General features: G+C 42.2%; 1 protein-coding gene across 5 annotated transcripts in view; it reads right to left on the reverse strand.

Annotated features, from left to right (window-relative positions):
- LOC132892975 (serine/threonine-protein kinase WNK2-like) overlaps nucleotides 1–23,776 on the reverse strand; it is a 137,904-nt gene that overhangs the window by 103,828 nt on the left and 10,300 nt on the right. For all 5 annotated transcript variants that reach the window (XM_060931597.1, XM_060931596.1, XM_060931594.1 and 2 more), the window contains exon 2: nucleotides 315–487. In XM_060931597.1, coding sequence (XP_060787580.1) covers nucleotides 315–487 — 173 coding nt within the window. The remainder of the gene's footprint in view (nucleotides 1–314; nucleotides 488–23,776) is intronic.

Here is a 23,776-nt window from a genome sequence, read left to right on the forward strand (position 1 = left end):
TGGGTATCTTAACTAACCAGATCAGACATATTGATATCTCTATGGTCTGCAAAGCCTAACTGGGCCACGTCTCAGATGTCTCCAGCGGAATTAGCATCAGCTCCTGCTTTTCAGCTGTACTTTTAAAATAACAAACATTATTATTATTATTATTATTATTGTTATTATTATTATATCAGCATTTAAAAAAAATTCATGACAAACACAATCTCATTTGCCATTTCACAGCCACTGATGAGGACTTGGTTCAGGACTTGACATGCAAACAATCAATAGGTCTCAAGGCAAACCCCACGTCTGCAGATCTGACTCACGTTTTTAATGTCCCTGAGGTCATGAGTTCCGTCACCAGAACAATGCATTTTTTCCCTTTGAGCAGAGATTCCCAGAAGTCGTAGAACCGTACAATGTTTGGATGTTGCAGACCCTTCAACATCTCAGCCTCTTCTTTGAAGCGTTGTCGCTCTACTTTCGACAGCTTCCGGTCCTAACCAAAGTGAGGAAAGAAGACAAGGTCTCAACTCTAGAGAGGTAAAACTGTTCCTAATGTATCATGAAGTATCCTGCATCACAAACAAACGGGCATCATTCTATTAATATATGCATACATACATTTCATACATATCCACTAGCACGTGTTGATGAATTCATTAAATTCATTATTAAAACAACAACAACAACAACAACACTATTTAGTACTTAATGTTTGTCATAGATGTTTTCCAAATATGAAAGCATCAATAAATCACAAACTTTAATTTATCATCATTCTTATCGATTAATTATTTTCCTTCATTAACACAAGAACAGAGACTCTTCAAAGCACCAAGCATCTCATTCTATCCTTAGGCTACAGCATTTACAGCCCAACATCTTTTTTGGGTACGATGCTACAATTTTGGCACACTTAGATTTGGGGATCGTTGCCCATTCCGCCTTGCAGAACATCTCAAGCTCAGCTAGGCTGGATGGGGAATGTCACTGGACCACTATTCCTGGGTTTCCAGAGTATGGGTGTAATCTCAAATCTCATCTCATCTCATTATCTCTAGCCGCTTTATCCTTCTACAGGGTCGCAGGCAAGCTGGAGCCTATCCCAGCTGACTACGGGCGAAAGGCGGGGTACACCCTGGACAAGTCGCCAGGTCATCACAGGGCTGACACATAGACACAGACAACCATTCACACTCACATTCACACCTATGGTCAATTTAGAGCCACCAGTTAACCTAACCTGCATGTCTTTGGACTGTGGGGGAAACCAGAGCACCCAGAGGAAACCCACATGGACACGGGGAGAACATGCAAACTCCGCACAGAAAGGCCCTCGCCGGCCCCGGGGCTCGAACCCAGGACCTTCTTGCTGTGAGGCGACAGCGCTAACCACTACACCACCGTGCCGCCTGCAATCTCAAATGATTAACAAAAGTATGTTTGAATACTTTGCTAAGCATCTGAGGTATCAGTCTTCAAATACGGAAAAATCACTGTTCTATATTTATTGATTTTGTCCTGGCAACAGAATGTCGGTGAGAAAATATGAAATGAAAACGCCGTGACCGACAATATTTTGAGGCTGAGAGCAGCACTGCATGCAAGTGCATCAGGACAAATCTGTTAACCTTTCCCATGATTCTGACAAGACTTTGTTCCATCCTGATGCCCTACAGCAGCGTTTCTCAACCTTTTTTCAGTCACGGCACCCTTCAGAAGTATGCAAATTCTCAAGGCACCCCCATATAAAATATACTCAAAAACTACATTGCATGGGGCGTCATGGCTCAGGTGGATAAGGCGCCATACCATAAATCCGGGGACCCAGGTTCGATTCCGACCCGAGGTCATTTCCCGATCCCTCCCTGTCTCTCTTGTGCTCATTTCCTGTCTCTACACTGTCCTATCCAATAAAGGTGGAAAAAGCTTAAAAAAACCCCTACATTGCATCCCCTGACGCCCCCCCCCCCACAATGCTTTGCGTGGCAATGAAAAAAACACCTGTAGGCTAATTGTCACGCTGACCATACACTGACCCCGGCAGTGACGTTGTGACATGGGAAAGGGGGCCGTGAGACAAATTTTGATGATGCATGAGGCGGCGATGATCTGCATTAGTGTAACTATCGTTTTTTGGAATTTTAATTCATTTTATTTATTTCAATGTTCAAATATATCATTTTTGACAGCACCCCAGGGTGCCACGGCACCCCAGTTGAGAAAGGCTGCCCTACAGTATGTCTGGCTGGAGTCTCATCACATTGCTCCTGTGGAGGATGGCCCTATGTGGACAGTCGAAAGTCGCACTTGGAAGATGGCTCTGGACACTTGCTATGCTGGCTGAGGACTACAATCACCATGCTAACTTCAGGACTGCAGTTGTCAAATAGTTTTGCACTCAAGTCTTCATCAATTTCAACAAACAGACTTCATGCGAAAACTATAATGAATTTCCTGGTTACACAGTTGTACTCTGGGACTATATAGGACACCGTTATAGAAGCAAGTTATTTTTTATAATCACGCTATCTGTTATCACCCAAATGAGGATGGGTTCCCTTTTGAGTCTGGTTCCTCTCAAGGTTCTCCTCCTCATGTCATCGAAGGGAGGTTTTCCTTGCCACTGTCGCCAGGCTTGCTCATCAGGGATAAATACATTTATTAGGGATAAAATTAGCTCATGTTTATTAAAGTTTTTAATTTTCTGTAAAACTGCTTTGCGACAATGTCTTTTGTTAAAAGCGCTATAGAAATAAACTTGACTTTGCTGCTAAACAGGATATTGCCACTGGCCTTTACTGGAGGAATGGAATTGGCCAAGTGACCAGGTTTCCTCAAGATGTAATGCTTCACACTTCTACCAATCAGTCCATAGACTCTTTAAATGTCTTTTGCCAAACTCCAAATGAGTATTTATATACATTTTACTCTCATGTGCCTACTCTACCATAAATGCCTTGGAGTGCTGCAGAGATGGCTGGAGGTCAGTTGTAGGAATTGTTGTAGAAGTCTCTGTGGTGGTTGATGCATCTCCTGGAAGACCAATGAAAATGGGATGGAGCTGGGCTCAATCTTCCATGCCATATGGAAATATCTGAATATTGATTAATTTTTATTTATTTTTAATGGTTGCATACGGTTATTGGTTGTCCATGTGTTCAGTCGAAATGTGTGGTTATGCTCCAATAGCTGATCCTGAAGCTCATAAATTATGCAATGCTGCAGAGAGCCTTTTGCATTCAGTTCAGCTGACCTGCCTAAGCTGTCCCCGCATGCTCCATATGCACCCTGGCATCGCTTTTTGCCTCCCTCCCCTCCTGCTTTCTCTCCACAGCTCAATTCTTCAATCCTCGCCACTCTCTCCTCTTCTCACCTCTCCCTACACAGACTTCTCAGTGGACTCATGGGGATCACTGCATTATTTAGTAGTTTCTAACAGGACAGAAAGATAGTAAACCCCACAAGGAAAGAAGCACATATTCAGTGAGATGTGCTATTCCAGCAGGGTGCATTTCAAGACTACCTTTTCGAAAATACACTTGTTATTTAACAAGTATTTTAAAAATAACTGCTTTACCAACAGTCGGCTTGCCATTTTTTCCATGTCAAGAAATGAATATACTAGTTATCAAAAAAAAAAAAGCTTGGTCAACCTTTTTTATGAATTAAAGATTATTACAGTAGTTTATGTTGAGATTTTAATTCCAAGTCCTTTTAGGATACCACCATTGAGCTCTTGAGCAAGACTAAGGTGGTGTTTACATTAGACCGTATCCGTCTTGTTTTCGTCGCGGATGCACTGTCCGTGCACATTAAAACGCCGGGAAACGACTCCACAGGCGGAACAACTTGAATCCACCAGGGCCCACGTATTCAACCCAGTTCGTATCTGATCCGGTGCTGTGTAAACATTGAGGAACGAGGAAACGCAGTGCTGAGCTCTAGCTGACGTCGTCATTGGACAGCGTCACTGTGACATCCACCTTCCTGATTCGCTGGCGTTGGGATCACACACACAGCGGCTCAGTCCCGAATCACTGCTTGTGCGCTTCACTCGCGCGCTCTGTGAGCTGCGCAGGGCCGGAGTGCGCACCCTCCAGAGGGCACTCGCTGTTCAGGGCGGAGTGATTTGGAGCGCAGGAGGAAGCGCTGAGACGCACTAAGGTTTATTTACACATTTCAACTTATTTACCTCCTTCAGGCGCTTAAACTCAGTGAGAACATGAACATCACAGCCAGGTGTGTTTATCTGCTGGAGAAGGTGTTCGCTTGCCATCCTTCCACTTGCAAGTGGTGAGTGACTTGCGCATGCCCGATATGCACTGGGATCATGTGACGTGCCGTCTAATTAGCGTATCCATGTATTGGCGTTGCTGTGTGCACGCGAATCGTTTTAAAAACGTTAATCTGATGATCCGCTGATACGGTCTAATGTAAACACCACCTAACCATGCACGCTGACCCCAGCTTTCTTCAAATCTGGGAAACGCAAACAAAAAGATTTTCACGCTAATTTACATCAGCATATGAAGACTTTCATCGCCAAATACTATATATCCAGTTTTGCTAATTTGAGAAAAATCCATTTTTTTATTGTGCATTATTGAAAAATGAAACTGATAATGTTATTTGAAAAGTTTATTATAAACTACTCTAAATCATATGACATGTTCTGATAAAGGGGCGGCACGGTGGTGTAGTGGTTAGCGCCGTCGCCTCACAGCAAGAAGGTCCTGGGTTCGAGCCCCGGGGCCGGCGAGGGCCTTTCTGTGTGGAGTTTGCATGTTCTCCCCGTGTCCGTGTGGGTTTCCTCCGGGTGCTCCGGTTTCCCCCACAGTCCAAAGACATGCAGGTTAGGTTAACTGGTGACTCTAAATTGACCGTAGGTGTGAATGTGAGTGTGAATGGTTGTCTGTGTCTATGTGTCAGCCCTGTGATGACCTGGCGACTTGTCCAGGGTGTACCCCGCCTTTCGCCCATAGTCAGCTGGGATAGGCTCCAGCTTGCCTGCGACCCTGTAGAAGGATAAAGCGGCTAGAGATAATGAGATGAGATGAGATGTTCTGATAAAATCCTTAACTCATGCAGAATGAATAAAAATTATGATTTTGTTAACGGGCGGCACGGTGGTGTAGTGGTTAGCACTGTCGCCTCACAGCAAGAAGGTCCTGGGTTTGAGCCCAGCGGCCGGCCTTTCTGTATGGAGTTTGCATGTTCTCCGTGTCTGCACGGGTTTCCTCTGGGTGCTCTGGTTTCCCCCACAGTCCAAAGACATGCAGGTTAGGTTAATTGGTGGCTCTAAATTGACTGTAGGTGTTAATGGTTGTTTGTCTCTGTGGCAGCCCTGCGATGACCTGGCGACTTGTCCAGGGTGTACCCTGCCTCTCACCCATAGTCAGCTGGGATAGGCTCCAGTTTGCATGCAACCCTGTAGGACAGGATAAACGGCAACAGAAAATGGATGATTTGGGGTTTTTTTTCCTCAAAATGCTATCAATCCATTCGACCATTTTTTCACAAAATGCTATATATCCAAGTTAATTAATAAATGACAAAAGTCTGTAAGTTTTGCATGCAGTAAACTGTCACAATATGGTTTCTTAAATAAAAAAGTCCTCCCAAGCATAATAAATGTGAAACTTTACACTTAATTGTAGCATTTACCCTTTGTGACAAGAATGCTCTGAAGCGTTACGTGGTAAAAGCACTATGACGGTTTCACTCCATGCTCAATTTTTTAAAGCTAGCAACAGGACTAAAATATGGCGGCACGGTGGTGTAGTGGTTAGCGCCGTCGCCTCACAGCAAGAAGGTCCGGGTTCAAGCCCCGTGGCCGGCGACGGCCTTTCTTTGCGGAGTTTGCATGTTCTCCCCATGTCTGCGTGGGTTTCCTCTGGGTGCTCCGGTTTCCCCCACAGTCCAAAGACATGCAGGTTAGGTTAACTGGTGACTCTAAATTGACCGTAGGTGTGAATGTGAGTGTGACTTGTTGTCTGTGTCTATGTGTCAGCCCTGTGATGACCTGGTGACTTGTCCAGGGTGTACCCCGCCTTTCGCCCGTAGTCAGCTGGGATAGGCTCCAGCTTGCCTGCGACCCTGTAGAACAGGATAAAGCGGCTAGAGATAATGAGATGAGGACTAAAATACAGATATGTGCACAAATCAGTTTACAAGAAAACCCTGCATGCCTCATCTAAAATAATAATAGTTTGCTGTTTTAATCTTTTGTCCCATTTTATGTCCTGACCTGCTTCTCTCCAGCATTAAAAGCTAAATCATCATTGGAAAGTTTGTCCGCATGACAAAGAGAACGATTGTCCCGTGCATTGTGAGTACACCCAATTTGTGACACCTTTCCATCAGCAGAATACCTTATTTGCTTCTTTATTTCATGCTCATGATATTCTACAGTCCTCCCTCTTTTCTTGGCTTCGGTGAAACCAGAATTTTATCCTCTAATCCATCGAAATCATTCATTTCTGGCAGAGAATAGTTCTCGATTCAGCGTCACTTCAAACGATCATGGGTGCCGCCCTGTTGGACAAATCGAGAGCGCTGACTGGCTGAGCAGATAGAGCACGATTCGGAAGAAAATTAGAGTGGCGGATATCGCAGTTTGATTAAAAAAAAAGTGGAAATTCATGCAGTAAAAGCAATGGGATGTGCTGTGTTTTGACAAAAATTATTTGAGATATGAATAGAACTTACTATTGACAACCTCCTATGTATATTGGTTCCAAAATTTCGAATATGGCGCTTATCGCGTTTTGTGATGAAAGTCTTCATATCTTTATAATGAAGGCAGCTTTCTTTCTTTCTTTCTTTCTTTCTTTCTTTCTTTCTTTCTTTCATTCTAGTTTTCCAGCCTAATACCAGACTAACAGTGGCACATCCTTTTCCGACAATCAAGTTTCCCAAGTCGACAAAAAGAGTAATCTTTAAGTGGAATAACATTCTGTACACTGTCACATTGTTTAGCTTTGCATGATGGCACAGTGTCAATGTAAAGACTTGCAGTTTATTCATTTTTAAAGTTATTCCTATAAATAAAAACCTGTCAAAATGGAGGGCATGTGGGGGGGAAGGGGTCAGGGAGAACAAAAGTCATTGATCTTGTATTCCCCCTCAAGTCAAAATCAAATTATGGATGGATGGGTGAGATGTGCAAAGCTGGCTTTGGAGCTGACTCTGCAGCTGGCTTTCAGGCATCCTAAACCTCATATAAAGCAGTTTATATGACCACACATTTTATTTAGAGATTAAATGAGTTTTACTGTCGAGATACGCCCAACTGTAGCGACTTGTTTTATTGCAATCACAAATATAATTCTTTATAGACTACTTATTATGATAAAGCATTGGTTTTCATATCCAGTCTGTATTCGATACAGTAGTCTATTCGATACAATAAAACACCACAACATCACATTACGCAACCATGCTATTTAATCACACTTCCCCCACAGCTGGGTTTAGCCAATAAGGTTTGCTTTTTCATATGGTCTTTGTCACAGGAAACAAATCTATACCGAGTTCAACTCCATCACCCCCACCCCCAAGCAAGATTGTGGGCTGAAGCTCAATTAGAACAACCAGTGATTGGACACATACGGATAAAAATGCTTTACAGACCATATTTATAATCGCAAAATACTGATGCTTAATACATAGATGTTATTTAACATTCAGAACACCTTCAACTTGTAATCTCAAATGGGAACTTCAGAAATAATTTTGCTATCCCAGTTAGGATGACCTTCAACCTTTTAATAAGGCAGAGAAATGGACATTTCGCTCCAACAACAAACCACATGAACAAGACATACCTTTAATTCTGACTTCACAAGTGAGAAGTAAGACCTTAAAGGAACAGTCCACCGTACTTCCATAATGAAATATGCTCTTATCTGAATTGAGATGAGCTGCTCCGTACCTGTCCGAGCTTTGCGCGACCTCCCAGTCAGTCAGACACAGTCAGACGCGCTGTCACTCCTGTTAGCAATGTAGCTAGGCTCAGTATGGCCAATGGTATTTTTTGGGGCTGTAGTTAGATGCGACCAAACTCTTCCGCGTTTTTCCTGTTTACATAGGTTTATATGACCAGTGACATGAAACAAGTTCAGTTACACAAATTGAAACGTAGCGATTTTCTATGCTATGGAAAGTCCGCACTATAATGACAGGCGTACTAACACCTTCTGCGCGCTTCGGCAGCGCATTGATATCTGAGCTCCGTATCAATGTGCTGCTGAAGCGCGCAGAAGGTGTTAGTACGCCTGTCATTATAGTACGGACTTTCCATAGCATAGAAAATCGCTACGTTTCAATTTGTGTAACTGAACTTGTTTCATGTCACTGGTCATATAAACCTATGTAAACAGGAAAAACGCGGGAGAGTTTGGTCGCATCTAACTACAGCCCCAAAAAATACCATTGGCCATGCTGAGCCTAGCTACATTGCTAACAGGAGTGACAGCGCGTCTGACTGACTGGGAGGTCGCGCAAAGCTCGGACAGGTACGGAGCAGCTCGTCTCAATTCAGATAAGAGCATATTTCATTATGGAAGTACGGTGGACTGTTCCTTTAAAGCTAGACGGCCTTTCGGTTTCATAAAATCGGTGAAATTTAGTTCCTTCTGAAATTTGGCCATTTTGGTCTATGTTTATTTCTGTAATATCTCAAAAAAAAAAAAAAAACCAACCCACAGGCCATTCTGTGGCTGGGAAGTTAATTAATTTGAGGGGATTCCCTAGCAAATAATGTGCATGAAATCGCTCACTTTGCACAGTCAAGCAGACAGAGGAAGTCTGTGTGCGCATGCACAGGTTTACCTTCTTCTTCTTCTTCTTCTTTTGGGTTTTACAGCAGCTGGCATCCACAGTGTTGCATTACTGCCATCTACAGGTTTACCTTTGACCGTGCACCAGCAGTGACGACATTCTGTTGCTAAATGAACAGCTGATCACACCGAGGTGCTCGCTGACCGCCGATATTTATTAGTTTGGTCCTGCGTTTCCTTTCCTTCGCAACATAACGTCTTTTCTTCTCGCTTTCCATTACTGTAGTCAATCTTCCGCATTTCATTCGCACACTCACGTCCTCCATTTTTCTCTCCTGTTTCAAATTTGTATCCCACAATGTCTTGTGCGAACAGGGAAAGCCCACCATGTGATGCATGATGTAGTATTTTGAATTGGGTCATGGCGAAGCAGGAAAAAAATATCAGAGAATTTAGGGCCATGTGGCCTTAAATTCATTCATTGTTCTATTAAAAAAAACTGATAAAATTGGAAGTCTGTGATTCGAATTCAGTAGCTTTCATTCCACTAAACAAAAATAACTGGGTGTCAGGGAAAATTCTTTTTATGACCTATACTTGAAAAATCTGAAAGGTAGTCTAGCTTTAATACTATATGCCATAAGCATAAGTATACAAACTCTTCTTTATGTTATGCTTCAATTGTCTTATGTTCATCTGTCAGCGAGACAAAATGGTATGTGGAAACCAAAGAAAATGTTCCAGTTTTTTGTACAGTTCACCAAATCTTTAATTGACCAAGAGATCAGGATTACCAGCTGAACAACAGAGGCAAGAATGCCAAGCTCATGACTACACATTGTATTCATGAAACAGAATACACCCTGAAACAACCAGATAAATGAGAAGACAAGCTGACCATGTGACCCATGTCATGAATTCTACAAGATCCACTGCAGTAAAGGCATGTTCTGGGCTCTTCGACTCAGACATTTGCCCACCCAACTGGAACATTCCTGAATAAGGCAGATACACTGATTTCTCTCTCTCCATTCCATACACCCAAAGCGGAAGGGGATGGAGACACACCCACACTACACCAGAACACAAAGCAAATAAGACAAGCTGTCAAGCCTACTTTGACCTAATGGATCTTCAGCTCATGACGACAGTGACAACCTGCAAAGATAACATGCCATTTGGATGTTATCCATGTCAGTCATAACCATGAAATGAAGCACCACATGACCTCCCCCATGAGTGGTTTTGGAGTTACATCAAACCGATGATGTTTGTGATCCAGAAGAGTTTATGCTTGGTGAAGTTTAAAGGAACAGTCCACCGTACTTCCAGAATGAAATATGCTCTTATCTGAATTGAGACGAGCTGCTCCGTACCTGTCCGAGCTTTGCGCGACCTCCCAGTCAGTCAGACGCAGTCAGACGCGCTGTCACTCCTGTTAGCAATGTAGCTAGGCTCATCATAGCCAATGGTATTTTTTGGAGCTGTAGTAAGATGCGACCAAACTCTTCCGCGTTTTTCCTGTTTACATAGGTTTATATGACCAGTGACATGAAACAAGTTCAGTTACACAAATTGAAACGTAGCGATTTTCTATGCTATGGAAAGTCCGCACTATAATGACAGGCATACTAACACCTTTTGCGCGCTTCGGCAGCGCATTGATACGGAGCTCAGATATCAATGCGCTGCCGAAGTGCGCAGAAGGTGTTAGTACGCCTGTCATTATAGTGCAGACTTTCCAGAAAATCGCTACGTTTCAATTTGTGTAACTGAACTTGTTTCATGTCACTGGTCATATAAACCTATGTAAACAGGAAAAACGCGGAAGAGTTTGGTCGCATCTAACTACAGCCCCAAAAAATACCATTGGCCATGCTGAGCCTAGCTACATTGCTAACAGGAGTGACAGCGCGTCTGACTGCGTCTGACTGACTGGGAGGTCGCGCAAAGCTTGGACAGGTACGGAGCAGCTCGTCTCAATTCAGATAAGAGCATATTTCATTATGGAAATACGGTGGACTGTTCCTTTAAGTCTTGGTGAGGCTGTCAAATGATGCACTTTATATACAATAAACAATAAAATGTACCACTGGAAACAAATTCATGCTTTCCAGAAGTCACTAAAACTGTGGGAAATGCACATCAAAATCCCATCTTACGACAAGTTTCCCCACTATGAATAAACACAGTGAAGAAACTGGTCACTGGCCTGACGTGAGGCACATTTTAACCGACTAACAAAGAATTTCATGCGCCATTTTCCACTAGGAAATTTTGAAGACTGAAATTAGAGGTGGGTTAAACATCCCCCACACCTCTTTTGAATTTGAAGCCCCAGAAATCAATCGCATCACTAAACCCAATCCCTACGGAGGAATTGGAAATGCTGTACCCAATCTGTGTGACAGCATGCTGAAAACTCCAGAAAAATGAGAAATTTTCCAGATTTTGAAGTGGGCTCCCTGGTGACTACCCAGTGCTGAGCATAGCATATGTTTTATTGTTTCTGTTTTTTTTTTTCAACAACTATTTGTCTGCACAAAGTGGGATTCTCTGCTCTAGCTTGGACAAAAGCAAAGATGAGAAGCCGACTAAGCCCTGCTCCTGATGTGCACATAGCCATCCCACCATTTCATTCAAAGGTGCTCCTTTTGTGTTTTAGTAATGTTTCAGTTAGACGCTTTGTTTGTTGCATAGGTCACATTAAAATTCAACAACATAAATACAAGTCACTTGAAAAAAGTTCGAAAAGTCCATGTTCCAATACACAACACAACACCTAAAATGCATCATTACAGCATACGTTTTTGTCAAATCACTTTGTGTCACTGAAATCAGATGCATGTTCAAACAATAAGAACTATTAAAAATAGGTACCCTATGGGTACATGTGGCTACTGCTTATAAATAAAATTGTTTTCTGATCCCATGTCCATAAAGTAAATCTAGCAGATATCAATGATACTCGCCTCATCTCTTGCAAGCATCACCAAGCTGTGAGCAGCATCAGGGCTTGGAGTATTTGTTACCAATTTTGTTTACTGTGTTTTGTTCAAAATACAGTGCTATGAACTATATCTATTTTCAAAATAGTAAGAAAGCACTTGTTTATGAATCGTCTTAGAAGCATTATTTAGCGCTAACGAGCACATTTTGTTTCACAAGTGTAGTGTAAAGACTCTAAAATAAAAAATACAGTTAAAAAATTAAAGCGAATAGCAGAAGTTTGACCAATTATACTTTTCACTTTTACTCTTAGTTTTCACGAAGGAGCTGATTTATTCCCACATGGGACTTTTGGAATTGCAAACCGAGCAGATCGCTCAAAAGATTCCAACGTTGTCTTCACTGCCTTCTTGAGTTTTATGTTGAATGCCTGGAATTCTTGGCGTAAATATCTGCCAAAAAGCTAAAAAAAACCCCAAAAAACCCAAAACCCCTTTCATTTGACCTTTCAGAAGGACCAAACAAAAGCTGTAATAATCAAAAGGTACATTTTCTTAAAATAAACACCACTTACTTGATATTGAATCAGCAGCCTTGGCGAACCATGAGGTGAATTTCGTTTATCTTTTTATCTGCTGATTATCTTCTGATACTACGAAGTTATAACGAGGTTTCTCTTATTTCGTTTCTGGTTCTGAAGTTTATCAAGAAGTAGAACAGGTAATCGAACTTGATCAGGATAAGTACTGATTGGTTACGAAGTTTCACTATTTTTACACTCATTCTTACAACACGATGACAGTGGCTTCACCACTCGTTCTAGTGTACCTTTGATAACGCGAAATCAACTGTTCGTATCGCGAGATCACGATTCGCCGTTCTGGTGATTGTAACGCTTATGAGCATGCGCAGTGCACTATTGTTACACTCATTCTTACACGATGAGATAGTGGCTCCGTCTCTATGAGGCAGTAGACACAAAAACCAAGCAGGACTTTGGGCTTTCAAGTTAAAAAAAAAAAATCATTCGCCTCCTTGAACGAAGACCTAAATCTTCTGATTACGGAATAAACTAAGCAAACTGTGTTGGTGTTGCTGAAAGAAAAAAAAAAATCAAAGCCAAAGTTCCCACTGGAAGCAATCAAGTTCAAGTCAACATTGAAACCAACAAGAGTGTAACAAGTCAAGGCCAAAGTCCACCCTACCTTATCATCACCCTCACAAGATCTTAGTTCATCAAATGACAAGACAGCAGTACTCACAGAATACCCTGTGCTTCATGAAAACCAAATTATAAGGGAGAGCAAGGGTTCAAATGGGCCACTCTAAAATGGAGCATGCAAAAATATTCTGTAGTGGCAAAATGTTGTAAAGAGAGACATAGAAAAAAAGGCTTGAATGATACTACGCACATGCAAAACTTGGACTATAGAATGAAACCAAAATGAGAGTAAGACAGAAGCTGCAATAATGTGATTGGGGTTTTGTAGAATAGGAAACCTAGCCATCATGCAAATCTACATGTCAAAAAAACAAAATGAAGGCCTTCCAGTAAGTACTCTGTGGACAAGAAGCCAAATATCATCCTCATCTCATCTCATTATCTCTAGCTGCTTTATCCTGTTCTACAGGGTTGCAGACAAGCTGGAGCCTATCCCAGCTGACTACGGGCGAAAGGCGGGGTACACCCTGAACAAGTCGCCAGGTCATCACAGGGCTGACACATAGACACAGACAACCATTCACACTCACATTCACACCTACGGTCAATTTAGAGAGTCACCAGTTAACCTAACCTGCATGTCTTTGGACTGTGGGGGAAACCAGAGCACCCGGAGGAAACCCACGCGGACACGGGGAGAACATGCAAACTCCGCACAGAAAGGCCCTCGCCGGCCATGGGACTCGAACCCGGACCTTCTTGCTGTGAGGCGACAGCGCTAACCACTACACCACAGTGCCGCCCCCAAATATCATCCTATTAATCAATAATAAACACTATGGTAAGTATAGCACTACTCTAATCATGTTATAAGGATCTGCCCAAAGATCAGTTCTTAGCAATAAAGCAAATCCAAGCATAATTATCTTTTCTAAAGGACCTTGAAGTGGGTTTTTGGGGGATGGGGGTTGGGCGGTGGGAGATAAACATCATAAATGGCCAAACAATGCCCAAATGCATGCGGCAATAGCTGGGAATCCACGTAAACTCTAGCTGGCATACAGGACAATCCTTTTAAATCTGAAGATCTTGTAATTTTAAACAAAAAAGTAATCTATGTTTGACAATTTGTTTAATATGTTCTAAAACATGTTTGACGAAGTTTTACAGTTCACGTACTGCTGCTCGCTCTTATCAGCTTGAACTGGATTCTACTTCAATTTTTAAGTTGCATCGAGCAAATAAAAGTTATATGAACCAGTACATAAATACAACATATGACTTAAATTTAAGGTATTTCTGCAATTTTATTCAATTAATGCATCTGTGAGAACTGCAGTTTAATCACAAAATTGGTAAAATGGTTCTTAGCCAGGCTTAAAGGTAGACTACCTTTCAGATTTCTCAAATTTAGGCCATAAAAAGAATTTTCCCGACACCCGGGACCGAAAGCTACTGAATTCGAAATCACAGACTTCTGATTTTATTACTTTTTCCCCCTAAAAGAACAAATTAATGAATTTAGAGCCACGTGGCCCTAAATTCGCGGCCATTTTTTTCTTGCCTCACCGTGACCTCATTCAAGATACTATGTCATACGTATGACATGGTGGACTTTCCCCTTTCGCGCAACGCATTGTGGGATACAAATTTGCAACAGGAGAGAACAATGGAGGACGTGAGTGTGTGCATGAAACCTGGAAGACCGGCTACAGTAACGGAAAGTGAGAAGAAAAGACGCTATATTGCGAAGAAAAGGAAACGCAGGACCAAACTAATAAATATCAGTGATCAGCGGAGATGGTGGGATGATCTGAGTGTGAAATCCGGACATGAAACACACAAAAGTTTTGCCTGCTATTTCTTAGACAGGTAGGTGGAAAGTGTCGCTGGCGAGAGATGAGCATGCACAACCACAGTAAAATTCAAAATTACTGTCAAAGAATAAAATTTAAATATCGTTTCATTTTAATTTTAAACTAGTCCTGACTGTCCATGTATCATATACAAGCATGAGATAATGACTACTGATAATGTTATGACTAAATCATTTGTAAAGCCTTTTTGCCACCAGTATAATGAATATAGTAAGAATTTTGTGTGAATCAGATTAAAAAGTTGTTATCTGGTCTCCGGGTTTGAACACTTTTACTCATCAGCACCATCATTGCCATTACTCGCCTGGGATCAGCATTATCCTCTTTGTCAAGTGCAGAAAGTGCAGCATCCAGTGATGATGAGTACGTTATTTTTTTTCTGGTTCATTTCTCCTTTATATTGGAAAAACAAGGGAACTATTTATATTCTCTTGTGGAAACATCTAACATAAAATGGAAAATTAATATTTTATGAAGACCTCAATATTTTTCAGGAAAAAAACATAACTAGCTAAAAATAACAAATTGCATTTGTTTTGTGCAGTGATTTGATGTGCATCACTTCGTTGTTGTTTTATGTCAGCTGTTTTGCATTTTTAGTGGCCTGATGCCTGGAGTGTCCAGGCTTCCACCCAGCTCAGAGAATGAGGATGCAGTATGTGAAGTGTCAGATGCACATGAAGAAGTAGGGAGTCCAAGGTGTGGAGCTGAAAATATTTAATCCCATAGGTAATATGTGTCTGTTTGTATGTACAACCCCGATTCCAAAAAAGTTGGGACAAAGTACAAATTGTAAATAAAAACAGAATGATATGTACAGATTTGTAAATTATTGCATTCCGTTTTTATTTACAATCTGTACTTTGGCCCAACTTTTTTGGAATCGGGGTTGTGTGCATACATGTAAGTAATGTAATATAGTACAATGGTTTCTTCGTTGATCCTGGGTTCAAGCCCAGCGGATGATGAGGGCCTTTCTGTGTGGAGTTTGCATGTTCTCCCCGTGTCTGCGTGGGTTTTCTCCAGGTGCTCCAGTTTCCCCCACAGTCCAAAGGCATCCAGGTTAGGTTAACTGGTGACTCTAAATTGACCGTAGGTGTGAATGTGAGTGTGAATGGTTGTCTGTGTCTATGTGTCAGCCCTGTGATGACCTGGCGACTTGTCCAGGGTGTACCCTGCCTCTCGCCCATAGTCAGCTGGGATAGGCTCCAGCTTGCCTGCGACCCTGCAGAATAGGATAAGCGGCTACAGATAATGGACGGAAGGGTTTCTTCATTGAGAGTTTATGTTACTGACAATGTTTTTGTGGTATTTTTACAGGAAAAATCCTGAAGAAGAGTCATCATCATTCATCCACCCAGATCACCTCTATGGCATGTATTTTACATGCCATATTATAAAATATAAATTTGGCTTGATGCTATAGAGAGTAAAGGATTGGATATGTAATTGTAAATGATTGGCTATATTATAATGTGTGTACATAATCCACTAAATATGCAAATACACATCTCTCATTTCATCTCATTATCTCTAGCCACTTTATCCTGTTCTACAGGGTCGCAGGCAAACTGGAGCCTATCCCAGCTGACTACAGGCGAAAGGCGGGGTACACCCTGGACAAGTCGCCAGGTCATCACAGGGCTGACACAAAGACACAGACAACCATTCACACTCACATTCACACCTACGGTCAATTTAGAGTCACCAGTTAACCTAACCTGCATGTCTTTGGACTGTGGGGGAAACCGGAGCACCCGGAGGAAACCCACGCGGACACGGGAAGAACATGCAAACCCCGCACAGAAAGGCCCTCAACGGCCATGGGGCTCAAACCCGGACCTTCTTGCTGTGAGGCGACAGCACTAACCACTCTACCACCATGCCGCCCAGGCAAATACACATTTCTTTTATAAATCTTTTCTATATTTGCTAGTATTGTGGATCCACAGCACACATAATTGAGTGCTTCTCTAATGAGGTATGAAAAAGTCTTCAGAATAAGAAGTTACACAGACTCAGTCTTGAGATGCCACTCTTTTGTAAACTTAGTCAGCCGTCTGTTATGTGCCACAGTGTCAAAAATAACATAACATGTACTGTGTGTATGAGTACTTTTGGCAACAGTGTTGGCCTTTCAAGCCAAGTACACTTCGATGCATATTTCAGAGGAAGACTAAATGATCAGTTTTGTCAGTTGGGGATCAGTACGCCAGGGCCTCCGCCTTTGGCTGCCACCCGATCCACAATGCACCAGACCCTTACGGCACCTCCTACGGGTGGTAGGTCCACAAGAGAGTGGTTCCATATTAGTCATTCAGGCTGGGCTTGGCCGGGCCCCACGGACATAGGCCCGGCCACCAGGCGCTCACTGACGAGCCCCTCCCTGGGCATGCCCCACCGGGAGGAGACCCTGGGGCAGACCTAGGACACGTTGGAGAGATTACATCTCTTGGCTGGCCTGGGAACGCCTTGGTATTCCCTCAGAAGAGCTGGTGGAGGTGGCCGGGGAGAGGGAAGTCTGGGCCGCTCTGCTTAGGCTGCTACCCCCACAACCCGGATCGGGATAAGCAGGAGAAAATGGATGGATGGACTAAATGATCAGAATAAATTGTATGTGTATTTCAGCTCATTTCTATTTTGTCTAATACAATGTTTTGTTATGAACCAGTTTGCTTGTCGGCAAACACAACAAAAGAATATTTCTCTGAATTCAGCTATGGATTCTTTTTTCCACATGGCAATGGAGGAGTTTAATCTTAACATGGTATTCAAACTCTGCACGGAGATAACAGATGTGTGTACTTACAAGTGAAGAGAACGAATGAGACTCATCTGGGTGTTCAATGTGGGTGAAAGTGGGAAGCCATCTTGCATGCTGGTATTCATAGCAAGATATAAACAAAATGAAACAGTTCAAAGAAGTCACAGGTAACAGCTGTCCAACACAGCTAGATGAGGAAAGTCCTGGCAACAATATCTGCATTTTTGTATGAGAAACTTATTTGTAATGTGCACTGCTGTGAGATGGCATATTACCAAAATTACTTTAAATAAATTTTAAAATTAAATTAGGAAGATATGGAGCAATTCCATGGAAATTATTACTACAAGTTAGAAATTTCCTAGTGTTTGAAACAATCCATAAGTGTTTGCAGGCTATATACACCGATCAGCTATAAAATTAAAGACACTGACAGGTAAAGTGAATTTCATTGATTATCTCACTATAATGGCACCTGTCAAGGGGTGGGATATATAAGGAAGCAAGAGAATAGCGAGTTCTTGAAGTTGGTCTGTTGGAAGCAGGAAAAATGGGCAAGTGTGAGGATCTGAGCGACTTTGACAAGGGCCAAACTGTGATGGCTAGATGACTGGGTCTGAGCATCTCCAAAATGGTACATCTTGTGGGATGTTCCCGGTATGCAGTGGTTAGTACTGAACAAAAGTGGTCCAAGGAAGGACAACCGGTGAATCAGTGACAGGGGCACGGGTGTTGAAGGCTCATTGATTCGCATGGGGCACGAAGGCTAGCCCACATGGTCCAATCCCACAGAAGAGCTACTGTAGCACAAACTGCTGAAAAGTTAATGCTGGCTAAAACAGAAAGGTGTCATTTCAAATGACATTATCTCTGGAAATGCCCTTATAACTCTTAAACTAGCAATTCATTCAGGACTAAAATAAACCGATTCAGAAAAACAGAGAAAAATCTTGCAAGATCCAAACTCTGTTTCTTGCAGGCCAATAGAATTTACCAATTTACTTGAAACATAAATTGTATATTATAAAGAGATCTGACAACTTGGCAGCAAGTGCAAGAGATCAGTCACAGTCAAAGGACTTTAGAGAAAGAAAGCAAGAGACGACAGTTACACAAAAATAAGTATAGTTAAAACCAAATCCATCAGTATGCGGGACTACCTCAAAAGTATTTACATGCGCATTCACACTTCCTCAGCAGTTTGAGTTTGTATTTTAAAAATGGTCAAGCTATTGCCATGTTATGACCATTAGATTAATGGCATATGGAATGATAGTGAATCATTTGATATCTGCATACTTCTACATAATCTATTAAGGATGCAAGCAGGTGGCTGTCAAGTGGCATGAAAGAAAAGCATTGGTCCTATTGTCAGGAGTTTGTGAATCCCAACAATGCCGCAGTCATCAGGGGCTGGGAACCAATGCAGCAAAATTGGCTCTACTTCTGGGTGGGAGGGATGGCATGCCCTCACTCCACTGTCAATCACAGTAACACGAGCTAACCATGGATATCTGAACTCATAGCAGAAGATGGTAGATCGCACTTTCCTCTGAGTGTATTATGCTGATCTGTGACACAACATGAGCAGCAGTTCAAAAGGGCAATGATAACTAATTGACAAAAACAATAAATTTAAAAAAAAATCAAGAATACAAAATAGTTGACAACAAATTTAGTTATTGATTAGTTATGTTATGAAGCACGCTGTGGCACACTGTCACTTCAGCATTTGATGGAAAAGGGAAAGCACCTTAAAAGAGAGAAAACAGAATGACCAAAGTCCTCTCAAGTATTGGACCTCACTACATTACACTGTGATCACACTATAATGCAAAAGGGGTTTGTTGGAGTTCTTTCATGACACGGTCCATATTAGGAACTCCAATTTTGGAACAACTTGGGCAAAACTGATCTAAACCACCTGGGAGAATTTAATTGATTCTTGCATGAGTATAAATGCTGCTGCCATCTTTGCAGGTTTTCAACAGTTGTACTGTGCCATGGTATTAAACAAGTCATATAAAAGTTATTGACAAAACTGTCATTATGGGACAAAAGAAAGATTAACCTGCAGAACAAAGTAATCTTTAAGAATTTCAGTAATGGCAAAACAATTGAAATTGCCAAAATAAATGCCAGGAGATCATACCGTAAAGTAGTATGTTGCAAATTCAAATAGGAAAATAACACATAAGGGGAAAAATAAGTCACTTCACAACAAACCCTCCTTCATGAAGCAATCCTGATGAAAACCCTTTAGTCAACAGCAAAGGAATATTTGACGAGGCTGGTGCAAGCAAAGTTTCTAGATCAAAATATGCATGATACACCACACTTAATGTAAAGGCATCCTCAAAGCAAATGGGCCCAGACGTACATGAAGGTGGCTTTCGAAACTGATGGCTTTACAGACTTGACGGATGGATCAAGGGTTGGGCCAGACTGATCCAGTAGCAGTGTTCTGGGACGGAATAACTGATAATCTGGTTGGTCCCTGATGAGCTCTGAAAGGTATACAGTTGACTGCGAGATGCTTATACTGAATTTCTTTGTTATTTAAAGGGGAAAACACACACACCACCTGTGCACTAAGACAAAACATAACATCCATCACTTTCTGACAAACAGTACTGAAATTGTGCTTAAAAATAGTTTCTGATGGCATCTAAATTCTTGCAGTCTGATTCTCATCAAGAACCTCTGGCACATCATTAAGTTAAATAAATAAATAAATAAATAGATAGATATTACCCTGTGCTCACACACTGGCTGCCCTGCCAATGACACTGATAAGTTCGTGGATGCTCTGTAGCAGCTACAAGGTCATCCAGAAGCTTTGTTTTGCAAACTTTATTTAAAAGGGCTGCAAAGCAAATACATGTCAAATGGTATGTTTTAACGTCATGAAAAAAAATTTAAATAACTTAAAAAAAATCCACAACACTAAGGAGACTTTTTAATTTCACTTATTTTTTGGCCTTTTGTGTGTGTGTGTGTGGGGGGGGGGGGGGGGGGGGGGGGGGGGGGGGGGGCACGCACGCGCACACACACATGACAAAAGTAACTGCTTTCATTTTAACATATCCAACATACACTCACCGGCCAGTTTTATGCAGTTATCTAAATCAGCCAATCCCTTGACAGCAGCACAATTCAAAAAAAAAAAAAATCATACAGGTACAAATCAAGAGCTTCAGTTAACGTTCACTTCAAACATCAGAATGGGAAAAATTGTGATCTCTATGACTTTCAGAATGGTACGAAAAACAAAAAAACACTGAGTGAGCAGCAGTTCTGTGGGTGGAAATGCCTTGTTGATAACAGAAGTCAGAGGAAAATGGCCAGATTGGTTTGAGCTGCCAAGAAGGATATAGCAACTCATAGCAACTCTTTACAACCGTAGTGAGCAGAAAAGCATCTCAGCATGCAACAGCAGAAGACCACATTGGGTTCCACTCCTGCTAGCCAAGAACCGGGATCTTAGAATCAAAAACAAGTTCCTATTACAGTGGCCTGTGAGTGTACAGTACACCTCGTCTTGTTATACCTCCAGTTCGACAGCATCATTCAAGTCACATGCAAATAAACTGCCAACACAATTTTGCATGTTCTGGTGTGAGTCAGCATGCAATTCCCTCCCATCTCCACAAAATACATTATGCACATCACCAACTCACTTGAAAACACCCAGTTTCCGACACCTTGGTCCATGTTTTTTTTCATGGCCTTGGATACAAACAGGGGCACATCAGAGATAACTGGGGAAACCCACCACTGCAATTATCAAATGTCTCCTCCATGCTAGATGTTTTCCTCTATTTCTTTTCTCTGTTTATCTGTAATGATGCTGCTGGAATCTTAATTTCCCTGAGGGAACCCTCCCAAAGGGATCAATAAAGTTTTATCTAATATAATCTACAACCCCAATTCCAAAAAACTTGGGACAAAGCACAAATTGTAAATAAAAACGGAATGCAATGATGTGGAAGTTTCAAAATTCCATATTTTATTCAGAATAGAACATAGATGACATATCAAATGTTTAAACTGAGAAAATGTATTATTTAAAGAGAAAAATTAGGTGATTTTAAATTTCATGACAACAACGCATCTCAAAAAAGTTGGGACAAGGCCATGTTTACCACTGTGAGACATCCCCTTTTCTCTTTACAACAGTCTGTAAACGTCTGGGGACTGAGGAGACAAGTTGCTCAAGTTTAGGGATAGGAATGTTAACCCATTCTTGTCTAATGTAGGATTCTAGTTGCTCAACTGTCTTGGGTATTTTTTGTCGTATCTTCCGTTTTATGATGCGCCAAATGTTTTCTATGGGTGAAAGATCTGGACTGCAGGCTGGCCAGTTCAGTACCCGGACCCTTCTTCTACGCAGCCATGATGCTGTAATTGATGCAGTATGTGGTTTGGCATTGTCATGTTGGAAAATGCAAGGTCTTCCCTGAAAGAGACGTCGTCTGGATGGGAGCATATGTTGCTCTAGAACCTGGATATACCTTTCAGCATTGATGGTGTCTTTCCAGATGTGTAAGCTGCCCATGCCACACGCACTAATGCAACCCCATACCATCAGAGATGCAGGCTTCTGAACTGAGCACTGATAACAACTTGGGTCGTCCTTCTCCTCTTTAGTCCGAATGACACGGCGTGCCACAGTCCATTTTAAATGAGCCTTGGCCCAGAGAAGACATCTGCGCTTCTGTATCATGTTTAGATACGGCTTCTTCTTTGAACTATAGAGTTTTAGCTGGCAACGGCGGCTGGCATGGTGAATTGCGTTCACAGATAATGTTCTCTGGAAATATTCCTGAGCCCATTTTGTGATTTCCAATACAGAAGCATGCCTGTATGTGATGCAGTGCCGTCTAAGGGCCCGAAGATCACGGGCACCCAGTATGGTTTTCCGGCCTTGACCCTTACGCACAGAGATTCTTCCAGAGTCTCTGAATCTTTTGATGATATTATGCACTGTAGATGATGATATGTTCAAACTCTTTGCAATTTTACACTGTCGAACTCCTTTCTGATATTGCTCCACTATTTGTCGGCGCAGAATTAGGGGGATTGGTGATCCTCTTCCCATCTGAGAGCCGCTGCCACTCCAAGATGCTCTTTTTATACCCAGTCATGTTAATGACCTATTGCCAACTGACCTAATGAGTTGCAATTTAGTCCTCCAGCTGTTCCTTTTTTGTACCTTTAACTTTTCCAGCCTCTTATGGCCCTTTTCCACTACCCTTTTTCAGCTCACTTCAGCCCGACACGGCTCGCGTTTCGACTACCTCAGAACAGCACGACTCAGCTCACTTCAGCCCTGCTCAGCCCCCAAAACTCGCACGGTTTTGGAGTGGGGCTGAAGCGAGCCAAACCGAGCCAAGTGGGGCTAGGGGCGTGAGGAGACACTCCCCTGTGCACTGATTGGTGAGGAGGAGTGTCCTCACATGCCCACACACGCCCCGCGAGCATGCTGGGATCTGTAAACACCGTAAACCCGGAAGAAGAAGAATTACGAATTATGAGAATTTCTGAAGCCTTATGCGCCTCGCCTCATCTATACGCTCTTGCCAGTATCTGTTTGCGTTGTCGGTGACAACAAGCCACAGCACCAAGACCAGCAACACTAACGACTCCATGTCCTCCATGTTTATTGTTTACTCTCCGGGTCGTGAGACTACCACTTAAAAGCTCACTGATGTCACTGTTTGCGCCGCCTAACGACATCACGTGACGTCCACCCACTTTCGCTAACTCCACCCAATGTGTCCACCCACTTCCAGCCAGCACGGTTCAGCGCGGTTGTAGTCGAAATGCAACTCCAACAGCCCCACTCAGCTCGACTCAGCCCAACTCAGCACGGCACTGCTCAGCCCAACTCAGCCTCGTTGGTAGTGGAAAAGCGGCATTATTGCCCCTGTCCCATCTTTTTTGAGATGTGTTGCTGTCATGAAATTTCAAATGAGCCAATATTTGGCATGAAATTTCAAAATGTCTCACTTTCGACATTTCATATGTTGTCTATGTTCTATTGTGAATACAATATCAGTTTTTGAGATTTGTAAATTATTACATTCCATTTTTATTTACAATTTGTACTTTGTCCCAACTTTTTTGGAATCGGGGTTGTAATCTATGCTACTTAGGAATGATTTGAATGGAACCAACCTTTGCACGACTGTGTTCTCTCAGATTCTTTAGAGCGGAGCACTTCTAAATTCCGATTGGTTGCTGGTGA

Source organism: Neoarius graeffei, chromosome 10 (genome assembly GCF_027579695.1).
Source record: "Neoarius graeffei isolate fNeoGra1 chromosome 10, fNeoGra1.pri, whole genome shotgun sequence".
In the NCBI taxonomy this organism is placed as follows: Eukaryota; Metazoa; Chordata; class Actinopteri; order Siluriformes; family Ariidae; genus Neoarius; species Neoarius graeffei.